This window comes from Glycine max, chromosome 16 (assembly GCF_000004515.6).
Source record: "Glycine max cultivar Williams 82 chromosome 16, Glycine_max_v4.0, whole genome shotgun sequence".
Classification (NCBI taxonomy): Eukaryota; Viridiplantae; Streptophyta; class Magnoliopsida; order Fabales; family Fabaceae; genus Glycine; species Glycine max.
Window position 1 is genome coordinate 28,681,411 of NC_038252.2, and position 13,685 is coordinate 28,695,095.

At 30.5% G+C, this 13,685-nt stretch overlaps 1 protein-coding gene across 2 annotated transcripts; it reads left to right on the top strand.

The window, feature by feature from the left end:
- Nucleotides 1-6,400: 6,400 nt before the first annotated feature.
- On the top strand, nt 6,401-12,098 carry LOC100805858 (probable serine protease EDA2-like). Of its 2 annotated transcripts, none has more exons than NM_001255855.3 (12): nt 6,401-6,638; nt 7,072-7,197; nt 7,596-7,751; nt 8,229-8,411; nt 8,544-8,660; nt 8,797-8,850; nt 8,952-9,023; nt 9,815-10,020; nt 10,161-10,255; nt 10,408-10,482; nt 10,883-10,966; nt 11,725-12,098. In NM_001255855.3, the coding sequence occupies exons 1-12, from the start codon at nt 6,456-6,458 to the stop codon at nt 11,838-11,840; spliced, it is 1,467 nt and encodes a 488-aa protein (NP_001242784.2). In that variant the 5' UTR covers nt 6,401-6,455; the 3' UTR covers nt 11,841-12,098. The 2 variants fall into 2 exon arrangements, with proteins under 2 accessions (NP_001242784.2, XP_040866129.1); XM_041010195.1 differs by lacking the exon at nt 6,401-6,638 and adding an exon at nt 6,744-6,919 and having other exon boundaries at nt 11,725-11,920.
- The last annotated feature ends 1,587 nt before the right edge of the window (nt 12,099-13,685 follow it).

Here is a 13,685-nt window from a genome sequence, read left to right on the forward strand (position 1 = left end):
TTCTTCATGACCGGTTTCCTTCGGTTTTTTCGACGTTTTCCATAAATAAACGTTGGTGGCGACTCCGCGCATTTTCCTCATTTGGAAGACGCACCTGTGAGCCTCGCCTCGCTCGCCCGCAAAGGGGTACGTTGCGACACATGTGAGAACCACTTTTCTACTGCATTATTTTAAAAAGCTCTAAAGATTTTGGCACAGACATTTTGGCCTTAGATTTGGTTTTTTCTTAGTACTCCAGTCCTATGAGGGAATGGTCAGAGACAAATTTATTTGTAGCAATGGGAGCCTTGGCCACCCTCACTTTCTTACAATGCATGTAATATTTCTTCCTTTAGTCAGAAAAATACTTTATAATTAGAGTGAGTTTGGGTATAAATTAAGAGTATTTTGCTACCTTTTGTATACTATTTTTTTAATAGGTTGCATACCTTTTGTATGTTGTGTATCATCACTTTTCAATCAATGATAATTATTTAATTCCCATTTTTCTTTTTTCACTCTTCACAATTTCTAAAACTACTAACTAATGAAGACAAATTACTTTGATATTACAAGTTAACACAATTTTACTTAGCCAATTATTTGAGTTCAGAAACGCTTAAGTTTCAAAATTTTGAAAAATAAGTTTTACACTGTAAATAAAATAATTTTGTATTATTATCTAATTATAATTCAACATATAAAATAAATTTAACTTATTAATTTTTATGATAACTATATTATACTAATCAGGAGCGAAACCAGGTGTATGTGTTTAGGGGTAGCCGCCACCAGTAGGATTTTAAGGCTCTTAATGTTTACAGTTAAGAAAAAGAAATTGCCCCCCTCCCCCTGGCAGTCCCTTCTAATATTTATCAACTTGATTGGGACTTGTCTTTTGTGTTATTATAGTATATCTAATAATCCGGTTAATATTTTTTACCACAATTTTGTTTTACATTGTATATGACCAAATGGATTAATTCCAATCCATTAACTCAAACTCTATTTTTTTTGCTCTTAGACACTATTTCTTATCTTGAATTTAATCTACTTTATAATTATATCAAATATTTAATGTTTTAGCTATCATTTAAGTCACCGTTTCAACATTCTAATCTAATTCATATAAAAGTCCTTTGCTTAACGTTGAATTTACATATAAATATTACATGCTTTGATTTTAATAAACTTCTATATGAAAAAATGGTCCACACAATATTTTCTTAGGACCTAAATATTATATTCAACTTGCTATTCTAAAATAATTAAATATTATTTCAGTCTCAAATATTGGTGTATTTAGACTAAAAAGTTAATGTTATTTTATCTTGACTTACTAAATTATTGTTTTGATGTTAGAATATCATGCTTACTATAAATTGCAGATGATGATTTCTGATATTTCCAATAGAAAAATTAGTTTATTGGATGCAATACTTTGTGCACTATTTTGTTTTTTTTTTTTTGGCCGAAAACAATATTTTCAAAAGTATCTAATTTGGTAAATGACCATTTGTTGCAAACATGACATTGTTTTTCGGGAGAATATTAGACGCCGTGTTTGCATAATATATGATCCATCAAGGTCTGATCAAAGTGTTCTAGCTCTAAAGGCCTTGAAGCTTTCTGACTCATTTATGGAACTTTATCGCAACAATAATTTTATTGGAGAGGAGTAGTAATTTTTTTTGGATGTCTTGTCTTTAAGTTGAATCACTTGATTTCTTATTTTTCTATTTTGTGAAATAGATTGAGGGAGAAGAACTTATCATGGGGGATATCTTTGACCCGTAAGCTTTTCTAAAAATTGTCTTTCTCTTAAGTGGGTTTGGCCATATAGTCCTTCATATAATGAATTATTGTTTTTTTTTTCTTTTAACTTTTTTAATATGGAATGCATGTACTTACTGAATCTTAAGAAGTAAGTTGATTGGAATTTTGAAATGATTGTTAAATGCATTTTTCATGGTGAATTAGAATGGTAATAGTATGTCACATTTGTTAGCACAACAATTAAGAATGAATTAGACATGCTATTGACGTTAAGATTAATAACTTTTTCATGCATATTATTGTGTGGAAGTGTATTGATTAGCTTTGTATTATTTTTGTAAGTCGTTTACTCAGTTTGTAATCAACTCTGATAATGCTTCATATATAATTTATATCAAATCAAAGTTTTAAATTCTGCCCTCATCAGTGCTTTTATGACAACATTGGAATGGAACCTGATAATCGAGTCACTTGGGTGATTTATGATCTTCAATAGAAATTCTTTTTGTCATTTTATATTTAGTTTGTGTTTACATGTTGTTGTGGCATTGCAGTGTGATTATGATCATTTGCAATTGTCAACCAATTCATTAATGGAGAGAAATACAATTTTTTTTATTCAATGCATGGATGACTTGTCGCTAGAACAACAAAAGGTTATATTAAGTCTTCATTTATTTTGTGTGTTGTTGTATTTAAATGGTTTTTTAATTTTTTTTAAAATCATTGTAAGACGGTTCTCTGAAAAACCGTCTTAGAATGTTTAGACGGTTTCCTCACACAACCGTCTTAAAATTCTCAATATTTTTCTTTTAAATGCATTCTAAGATCGGTTTTTTGAAAAATTATTTTAGAGAGTGTATCATTTTAAGACGGTTTTTAACTTAGAATTATCATCTTGAAGATATATCCTTTTCTTCTATGACGATTTTTTGTTAACAACAGTCTCAGAAAACTATATTTTTCTCAATGAATGTAATTTGTGCGGGATATTGTATGCAATTCAAATTTCTAATCATAGCAAAACATAAACAAAAATCCAAATCCACAAGAGATTTAAGAAACAAACAAATATTCATTATCAACATATTCATTCATATGATAACACCTGACATCCTCTATCATATATATATATATATTAAAATCCAAATAAACCTCACTTTAAAGGACATTCGCGACAATAAGAGAAATAAGGGTCAGACAACAATTGATGAATAAGATTTTGTCACATGGTCAACGCAAACAAACATAAAGCCTACAAGTGTGATGTCTGATTTCCGTGATGATAAAATGTCTTTTCTATTTATCCTACACTTGAATTCAATAGTCAATGGTTGTTACCAAACATGTCAAGGCATTGTCTTTTGGATCAATACAACCGGGTTGTCTTTTTTTGAAGTACCCTTTTAAATGCAACCAATTACAAATAGTAAATGTGTATTACGTGTTGTCCTTTCTTGAAGTATCATTTTGCATGCAACCAAGTTATGTTCCTTACCTGATAATCCACTTGTTATTAAATTATTATAATTTTTTTTATGATTGCTCAACATTTGAGATTGTATGCTGGATGAATGGCCACTTTTATTTAGACAGTGAGAGAGTTCAGTTGTAAAATGGTCTTCCTAGCCATCCTCAGTTGTAAAAGGATAGATTCGAAAATAATTCCTAAAAGTGGAATCAATCACACACCTTAGTTCAAAATTTAAAAAGTTATGTTACTTATGTAATAATATTAACATACTTTTAAGAACTAAAGGATAATGTTGTTAAGTTTATGACTTATTTGGCAGCAAAAAGGCTTTATTTTAATTTTTCTTACTTTTAGAAACTATTATCACTGTGCTTTACACTATCAAAGACTAAAACGATGGTTTACACAAAAAAATAATGTTTCTTAAAGAGTTTTCACAAAAACAAATTATAAATAAATTCCATGTTATTTTTTATTTAATTATGGGTGATAATATAAAATTTATAAAAAATAATAAGATTTGATGTTTTTATTCAATACTTAAAATCACCTATAAGAACAGAAAGATTAAGAGTATTATAAATAAAATAGAAAAGACATATTTTTTACTTCATTGGAAAAAGAAGAAAACACAACTAAAAGGTGATATGGATCCCTCGAGACGAGGGTATATATTTGAGGGGAAGGATTATCCCAAGTACAAAAAGGAGTTGACGAGCTCCAACATTAGCTTCACGAGGGACGTCCCTCTATGTAGTCTAGAATCACCAACAAGAGAGAATCATATAGGTGGAAAGGAAGATAAACTTTGGAATTTATAATTTCAACAAGTTGAAGATTATCAGATTCCAAACAAAGATTGCTAACAACATTATTCCATGCTAACTGCAAGCCATGACAAAGAGCCAACGTTTCAGCCTTCAAAGCATCCCCTTGCATTGATAATCATATGACGAGAAGCCCAAGATCCAAGAAGAGTGATGATCTCTGAGCACACCTCCAGTGCCAATGTTTAGAGAAGGGTATAAGCAGCTGCCATCAACATTCATTTTGAGAGTTTCGGCCAAAGGAGGAACCATCTGGGACAGAGAGGAATATCAAATCGTGTTCCTTCATCAGAAAAGAAAGAGATTATTATATCATGGAACACGTAGATTAGTATCATTAGCTGATTTTATGTGTGTAGTCAGTTATCAATTATCATATAATTAAAAAAATGTTTCCTTTTATAATAATTAATTTTAAAAAATATATACTAATTGATTATAATTATTTTAAGTAAAAAAATCTCTATCATTATATTTAAATCGTCTTTTTTATATAAACGTGTATATAAATAGATGTATGAGACTAACAATAAAGATGTGTTACTTAATCAACTTATTTTTTTTTAATTATGTCGATAATGAGAAATATTTACTATTTTTTTAATAATGAAAGTTTATCTAAAAATTTGACTGATTATTTTTAATAACTTTTTAAACGATAATTATTTTATGATAATATTTAAATATGAGATATTACTTAAAATGATCTTAGTTTCACTTGAACCAAAAAATTATTAGTTAATAAGATTAATCTTTATAAGTGTTCATCGATTTAAATCAATACGATGAATCTAATGATTTGAATTCAACCAATTAAATTGATTCAGATTTTTTTTTTCAATTTGAGTTGGATACAAACCAAACCAATTGAATTATAATGTTATTTGGTTTAGGGTTCAAATTTACACTTTTCAAATCCAAACTAAATCAACTATATATCTATTATTATTTCTAGGTTAAATTATTCATTTGGTCTTTATAGTTTCACAATTTGTACCTTTTAGTCTCTATAGTTTGAAAGTGATTTTTTTTAGTCCCCATAGTTTATATTTTAATTCTCTTTTAGTCCTTATAATTTAAGAGTGATCTTTTTAGTGCTTATAATTTATATTTTAATTCTCTATTAGTCTCTATAATTTGAAAGTGGTCTTTTTAGTCCCTATAATTTGTATTTTAATTACTTTTTAGTCCTTAATACAACAAAAATATATAAAGATAATTAGCTACAAATTAATTATAAATTATCAACAATTTTTTATTACAAATTATCTTGCGATAAATTAGTTACAAATTACTTGTTAATATTTTTGTAATTAATTGTAATTGATAACATTACTCATATTTTGATGGTAAGGACTAAAAGATAATTAAAATATAAAGTATAGAGACTAAAAAGATTACTTTCAAACTATAGGGAGTAAAAGAGAATTAAAATACAAATTATAGGGATTAAAAAAATCACTTTCAAACTAAGACTAAAACAGAATTAAAATGTAAATTATAGGAACTAAAAAAATCATTTTTAAATTATAGTGATTAAAAGATAGAAATGATGAAATTATAATAATTAAACCTAGCTTATTTTAATTTATTATTATTGGTTAGTTATAAGCTTAATGTTTCACTTCCTATTACGTGTGGTTTTGAATCTTTTTATTGTGTTTTACAAATTTTGTGTTGGATAATTTGGTTTACTATTTTCCTTCTATTGTTATATATATATATATATTTTTATGATTTAATCAATTAATAATGCGTTATTTTATAATTTATGCTATTATTTAGTCGGTGTTAGTCAATTACACTAAAAAATCTACTTTTTATTCTTTTATAACAATATTATTTGTCAATTTTGAAACAAAATAATGTTATTTTTTATTTTCCCCAAAATTGATTTTTTTATTTAATATCGGATGATTCAAATTGAACCAACCATTTTAATATCGAATTGATTTGATTGGGGTTAAGCAAATAAGTTTCTAAAATAATTTGAACCAATTAAAAACAATTCATGTTTTATTTTTCTTCAAATCCGAACCAAACTGCCCGTGAGCATACCTATTAATATTCTTATGAGTAAACAGATGGTAAATTTTAAAATTGAATTTTTTTATCCAGTTTTAAAATAGGATCTGTTAATTCCTGTTATTACCGATAAAAATAAATCGTTTTATTACCACGCGTCTCTCGAAGTCGAAGGGATTGTTTACGTTGGTCTTGACCCCTCTGGCTTTGTGTGACTCTGACAGGACTATGATCCTAACTTACACAATTAGGAGTGTATATTTTGATTTTATGTTCAAGGAGATATATTTAAATATTCCAGGTTCGTCCTTGACTCTACAACATTCCATTTTCATAGGAAAAGCCAAAACTGAAGCTCGAGGAAGATAACTACGATGAAACAAGAGGAATGGATGATTACGACAGCGTTGCTATCGTTGCTGTTTGTTTCATCTTTTCCGCCGTTGAGTTACGGAGTTGTTCCTCCTCGTACTCTGCTCAATAAGCTGTCGGAGGGCAAATATCTCAACACTCAGGAGCTCTGGTTCGACCAAACCCTCGATCACTTCTCTCCCTATGTATCTCCTTCCCTCTCTCTCTCTCTCTCTCAATGCAAAATAGAAGCAATTTTTTTTTATTTTTTTCTTTTTCTTTTTGGATTTTGGTAGTTTTTTTTTTATATATAGTAATCACCGTAATTAGAGTTTTTGGTTCTTTGATGTGATCCAAGGTATCCCCACTTTCAAGCTTCGTCTTTGGGTTAGCTATGCTGGGTCAAAGTCTAATCACACTTAAATTTTCTCACCTCTTTCCAGCACACAGACTCAGGGTGTTACCAACTTAGCTACACTTAATTTTGGTAGATTCTTTTAAAAAAATAAAAATAATCGTCCTTGTTTTATTGTTTTATAGGGGAAAAAATAAACTAGCTAGGATTGTATCGTGTATTTACAACATAATTTTATCGAATTCTGATGCTGTTGGTTGTGTGTATTTGGTTGTGCCCTGCAGGATCACCGACAATTCCGGCAACGTTACTATGAGTTTCTAGACTATTTCCGGATTCCCGATGGACCAATTTTTTTGGTAATAGGTGGTGAAGGTATATTGAATGGGGTAGCAAATGACTATCTTGCTGTAAGTTGAAATTCTTGCTCAAAATTTGTATTATTGTCTTTTATTGGTTAATATGTCTGTTTGTCTGCATTTTAAGATTCATTACCAAATATTGAAGTTAAGATCATATCATAAGTTCTGGCACTAGCACAATTTTTGTCTATCGTTGTGACTTGTGACAAATGGGACGGAAAAGGATACTCATTTACATGGCAAATTTTGTGTTTCTCTCTGTCCTAGTATTTATTTATTTGCTATAAGGAGACAGAATGACAGATAAACACAAAATTTGTTAAGATTCATTCCCCTTACAAAACTGATTTCTCTTTTTGTTCCAGTAAAAGAATGATGTGGCTTTTGTGAAGAAAAACCTAGTAATAGTAATATAAATAAATTTCCATGCCTTGTTTTATCAATAGGTACTGGCAAAGAAGTTTGGAGCAGCTATGGTTACTCTTGAACATCGCTACTACGGAAAGAGTACTCCATTTAATTCTTTGGAGACAGAAAATTTGAAATATCTTTCGTCCAAGCAGGCACTCTCTGATTTGGCTGTTTTTCGGCAGTATTATCAGGCAAGCTACATTGTTTTGCTGTCGTAGTTGTTATAGAACAACTTGGTAGAAATGAAGCTAGTAAAATAGTAATCTAAGAAATTTTGTAGAAAAAAGTTTGTGGATAGTTTCTTTGCTTGAAGTTTTCTACATGACTAAATAAACGTAGGTAATGCAAGGCACTGACATTGCTCTTATATAAGTTGCTAGGAACCGAACTTTGAAAAGCTGTAAATGTTTATTGGAAAGGATTAGTGTGATTGTGGATAACATTCAGTTATAAATTAAGGTCAGCAATGGTCAGTGGCATTGAGATATTTGTCAAATGATGTTTTCTGTTACTCAATTTACCTAACTTTCATCTATTTAAAACTACTTGAATTACATTACATGCAGTATAAGAAAGATACCTTTGTGAACTCATTCTTGCATATGGTGTTTATTGGATTGTTGGCTTCCTTCCCATTTTATTTGATTTTTTGCTGTCATTTTATGTAGGACTCCATAAATGCAAAGCTTAATAGAACAAAAATTGAAAACCCCTGGTTCATTTTTGGTGGTTCATATTCTGGAGCACTCAGTGCATGGTTCCGTCTTAAGTTTCCCCATTTAACATGTGGAAGTCTGGCTAGTTCTGCAGTTGTTCTTGCTGTTTATAACTACACAGAATTTGATCAGCAGGTGAAGATAGTTCTTTTTTCTTTCCATGGTCATCATTTGTTTCTTTAGGCTAAATGCTATAAAGTTTCCAAAATTCCCTCCTATTTAATTTCCATCAAATTTTAAGTTCTCAGTTTTATTTTTCATGTGCAGATTGGTGAGTCGGCAGGTCCTGAATGTAAAGAAGCGCTGCAAGAAACTACTCAACTCATTGAACACAAACTTGCAACCAGTGGAAAGGAATTGAAGGCCTCTTTTGATGCTGCTGATGTATGCTCTGTTCGTTTTTTACTCTTTCCTTGCAAAAGTATATTATAGTTTGCTCCAGATCATGAATTATGCTGTCCACTAGACTTCCTAGTTTGATTGTCATGTTGCAAGCTGACCTTTTCTCTCTGTTTTGCAGCTTGAAATAGATGGAGACTTTTTTTATTTCTTGGCTGATGCTACTGCTATAGCGGTAAGTGTTATGATTGTCAGTGTTTTTGTTATTAATTGCAATTTCTTGTATTCAAATTCATAATGTCATCCTCTCTTCTTCTGGATCTTTGAATGTTACAGTTTCAATATGGAAATCCAGATAAAGTATGCAAGCCTCTTGTTGAAGCAAAGAAGGCTGGAGAGGACTTGGTGGTATACTTTTCAGCTTAGTTCCTTTTCCAGAATATTACAAAACTGCTCAATGGAGGGTTTTTTTTTGTGTGTGTGGTGGGAGATTTAATATAACCTACGAACCACCTCTGATCCCCCCTCTTCACCATTTTGCAAATGCATAGTTTATGTATTTCTTTTTTCCTTTTGCCACTCTAAATTATAGTTTATAGTCATGAAAGATTCTTGGTCATATTATACAACCCAGTCAAGATTTGTTCTATCCTCACATTGCATAAAGGGTGGGGAGTAATGTCTCAAATTTGAATATGATGTACACTATGATATTGTGTGATTCTTGGTTTGTGCTGATGTATGCCACTTTTATCTGAAATATTTCCAAACAACATATCAACTAGTTTTCTCCAACTCCAGCTACTTTGTAATGGGCTAATGGCCACACTAGCTCATGTATTCTATGTTTTGAGTGTCTTAGCACATATTGAAATAATTTTTTCTCTATTTTTTTCTTTTGCCACTTGTGCCTTTCTTAAGTAATATGCACAGATATAGTGCATTTAGTCAGTCAATGGTTGCCTTTATTCTATTTTACATTCATTTGTTAGAGGGCAAGCCTTGGCACAATGATAAGGTTTCTTCTATCTTGTGAGTTGTGAGTAAGGTTGTGTACATCTACCCTCCCCTAATTTCACGTGGGACCCTTCTGAATGGAGTCACCTTTTTAAATTCATTTGTGGGGTGTTGGGGGAGACAGTTGTGTCTCTGTGGTTTGTTTAATACATCTGATAGAAACTATACAATACAACATGCAGGATGCTTATGCCAAATATGTCAAAGAGTACTACATTGGAACTTTTGGTACTGATGTGCAGACATATGATCAGAAGTACTTGAAAAGAACTGCTATGAACGAGGACAATTCTGCTCGATTATGGTGGTTTCAAGTTTGCACTGAAGTTGCATACTTTCAGGTGGCTCCCTCAAATGACAGTATTCGCTCCTCAAAAGTGGACATAAAGCAAGTTCCTCATCCTTGTCATTCACTTTACATGCTCCTCTATTGACAGGATTCTATCACTATTACACCATTCTTTGTTCTTGACTTTTTTTCTTTATAATGTTGTTAATTTGTACAAAGTGGGGTCTCATACATTGCAGATACCATTTGGACCTTTGCAAAAATGTCTTTGGAGAGGGCATCTTTCCTGATGTTGATGCAACTAATTTATACTACGGAGGCACTAAAATTGCTGGTCTAGAAACTTGCCTATCCTGAATTTTTATCCCCTGCCCCCAACTCCCTTCATTTTAATAATATTTTTATAGCATTATGGTTTTACTCTGTACATACTATTTCTTGAATATGACCTGATTTCATGTATCCTATTCTGATGAACATGGACAGGTTCAAAAATAATATTTACAAATGGCTCACAAGATCCTTGGCGCCATGCATCCAAGCAAACTTCATCTCCTGATAGTGAGTTGCCATTTACTTTTCTTCAATTTAGTCAATGACATTCATTCATTATCCTTGTCATCTCTGTGGTGGATATATATTTCTCTAAAATCCAACATGGATTGTTTATTTGATGGCTATCTAGGACAAATGAGTAGCTCATTTCCAATCAAAGTTACATTAAGTAATGTGTATTTTCCTATGTTTAGTTGCTTGAATGTTAGCGACATGATCTTAGGCCATAGCTCAAACATATCTGGTACTATTCTTTGGTTTGTTTACCTAATATCAAGGGGGGAAAGAATACTTCTGAATCATGTAACACATTGTAGAAAAATATATTGTTCAACCTTTGTTGTGTAATGCTAGCAATACTGGTATTCTTTTGGTAATGCTGCCTAACTGTTATTAAACATTTCAGTGCCTTCCTACATCGTCAAATGTTACAATTGTGGCCACTGTTCTGATTATCGAGGATGTCCTCAATTCCCTTTCTCCATTGAAGGTATGCTTCACATGTCCGCTCCAACATAATATTGCTCAGTGTTTCTCTATTCTTATTCTAGTAGAAATATTTTGCCTTAAAAGAGAAGTGGAACTACTTTTGCACAAAGCTTAAACATTTTTTATATAATATAATAAGTGATGAGAAATGTGAATAATTTCCTCTTCTATCCATTTTTCCGCAACTTGTTCTTTTTAAAAAAATCTGACCTTGCTTTTTTAACAATATGTTATATTATTTATTCTATTTACTGATAACGAAACAAAGACACTATTTGCTGTCATATTATACAAGTGTATTATATATACAACATACGTATATAATTGTTATAATAATTAAAAAATTAGAAATGACAAGGAAGTCATATTAAAAAAAATCTGCTGTCAACTCAATTTTTACAGTAAAATAAATGTATTTTAAATTAATAGTCAAAACAAATTTATATTATATATTATATGTAGTAATTTATGATACGTTAACGATAATGGAGAACAGATGATGTGATATGCATACACAATATCACAATTCATGAGAACATTTTTCTATAAAGACCTAATGATTGATTATTTTTCAAATTTATTACTAACTTAACAATTTGTAATAATATATTAATTAATTAATTAATGAGAATCTCGGCAAAGTCAATGACTAAACAAACTCCATACATAATTCATAAATGACAAAAAAGGAAACAAAACAACTTAAAATACTGCCTACACATATCAACCAACATTCTAATTTGTGGATTTTCTTTTCAGGTAATGAGAAAAACTGCACCTCTCCTGATGCAGTTCACAAAGTAAGGCAAAAGATTTCAGAACATATGGACTTGTGGTTATCTGAATGCGTCGACACAGGCAGAAGTTTTATATGATTATTTACATAAGATGTGAATGATGTACTTTTTTTTCTAAGTTGTTAATGATGTACTATAACTCCGCATGACTTTTGGTATTTCTTTCCTTCATAAGCTAATTATGACACCGTGAAATATATTTAGTGACTTCGTATAAATTGACCAAATATAGAGTAGAACCTATAAGACTACGGGTAGGGTTAGAACTATTAAATGAGTCGAGTCTATGAAAAATATATTTAAGTTATTTTTAAATGTTATAAAATTTGACACTAATCCTTTTTTCTAATGAATGAATGGACTAGAATACTTTTTTGTCCAACCGGTTCGGCTTGAACTTGTTTGTTGGAAAAATTAAGTCTTGGGCCATTTTAGCTCATTCTAATCATAATGATCTAGACTTAACCCCTCAAAGATATAAATGCATTCTTTTTAGTTTATTTTTCTCACTTAATATCATCTCATCATAACCTCATGTGAAGAGTCTCGCATCTTTTTAGTTAACTTTTTAAAGAAAAATTATACTATCAACATATTTTTAAACCTAAACAGAAAATAAAAACTAGATTTAGAACCAGATTTAATTTTTAAAATTTTAAAAAACTTAAAACTATAAAAATCACCTCAAATGAGGGCCGGAAAATGAAAATGTGGTGGTTTTGAAAGCACTAGACACTCAATTATAAAATCTTCAAAGAATAAAGTCCACGATAATAACAACAAAAATAACAAAGTTTTGTTCCATTAGGTGAGATCGACTATATGGATTATATGACGTCATTTGACACAATTAAAAATCAAGGTTTCATAAATATTGTTAAGTTGCAAGTCTCACTTGATGAATTTTTTCAATGTCCTTGTCAGTTTTTCTCTTCTCCTTTTTCTCAGGCTAAATATCATGTCATCCATTTTTCTAACTGGTGCCTCTTGTGGCCTTCTTTGTATATGCCCAAATCACCTTAACCAATTTTTTGTTAACCTTTTTGCAATGGATGTTACACCAATCTTCTCTCGTATAATATCATTTTGTATTTTATGTTGTCTTGTATGATCACACATTCATCTTAAACATCCTCATTTTTGCAACTCCCACTTTTCTCTCATATTGTCCCTTTAAAGCTTAACATTCACTACCATATAATATGTCTGGACATATAATTATATGATAAAACTTGTCTTTGAGCTTAATAAGTACTTTGCGCTCAAATAATCTTCGTTGTTTTTTTTCATTTAAGTCACCCGACTATATCCTATGTGTGACATTCTCATTAATTTCTTCGTCATCTTGTATAATTGATCCTAGATATCTAAACTTAGAGACATGTGATGTGAGATCTTCCCCCAATTTTATTAAAGTTTCAATTACATTTTTTTTCTAATTTAAGGACTTTAATGAATTACACTTTCTTATGCAGGAGACAATCAATGTAGACTATCAGTATAGCTTTGGTCACACATTTTAAAATAAAACTAGATAAAATACACTAGATCCCAAACGAATGTATGTAAACTTTTTTGAGACCCTTGATCTTATTAGAAGATATGATAATATATTCTGATTTTATATCTATTAGATTTATCTTTAATTATATCTTTAACTATTAGGCTTATCTTCAGTTTTATAGTTGTTATATCTATTAGATTTATCTTTAGCCATATCTTTAGCTTATATATCTTTAGCTTGTAATCTTGTATATAAGCGAATGGTGCTTAATGAATTATTCAAGGAAACAATTTCTTTCATGGTATCAGATTGCTTAGGGAAAGATTTTTTAACCTTCCTCAGCCTTCCGCACATAGGCCTTAGCGCCGTTCAGCCCCTTTCTTCTTCTTCTTCTTCTTCTCCCCTTCTTCTCCATCACC

What these genes read in the sequence shown, in the direction of transcription:
- LOC100805858 (NM_001255855.3), top strand. Translation starts at nt 6,456, where the DNA reads ATGAAACAAGAGGAATGGATGATTACGACAGCGTTGCTATCGTTGCTG. An exon ending in TTTTTCGGCAGTATTATCAG is followed by an intron (nt 7,752 to 8,228) that starts GCAAGCTACATT and finishes CATTTTATGTAG; the next exon opens with GACTCCATAAATGCAAAGCT. An exon ending in ACACAGAATTTGATCAGCAG is followed by an intron (nt 8,412 to 8,543) that starts GTGAAGATAGTT and finishes TTTCATGTGCAG; the next exon opens with ATTGGTGAGTCGGCAGGTCC.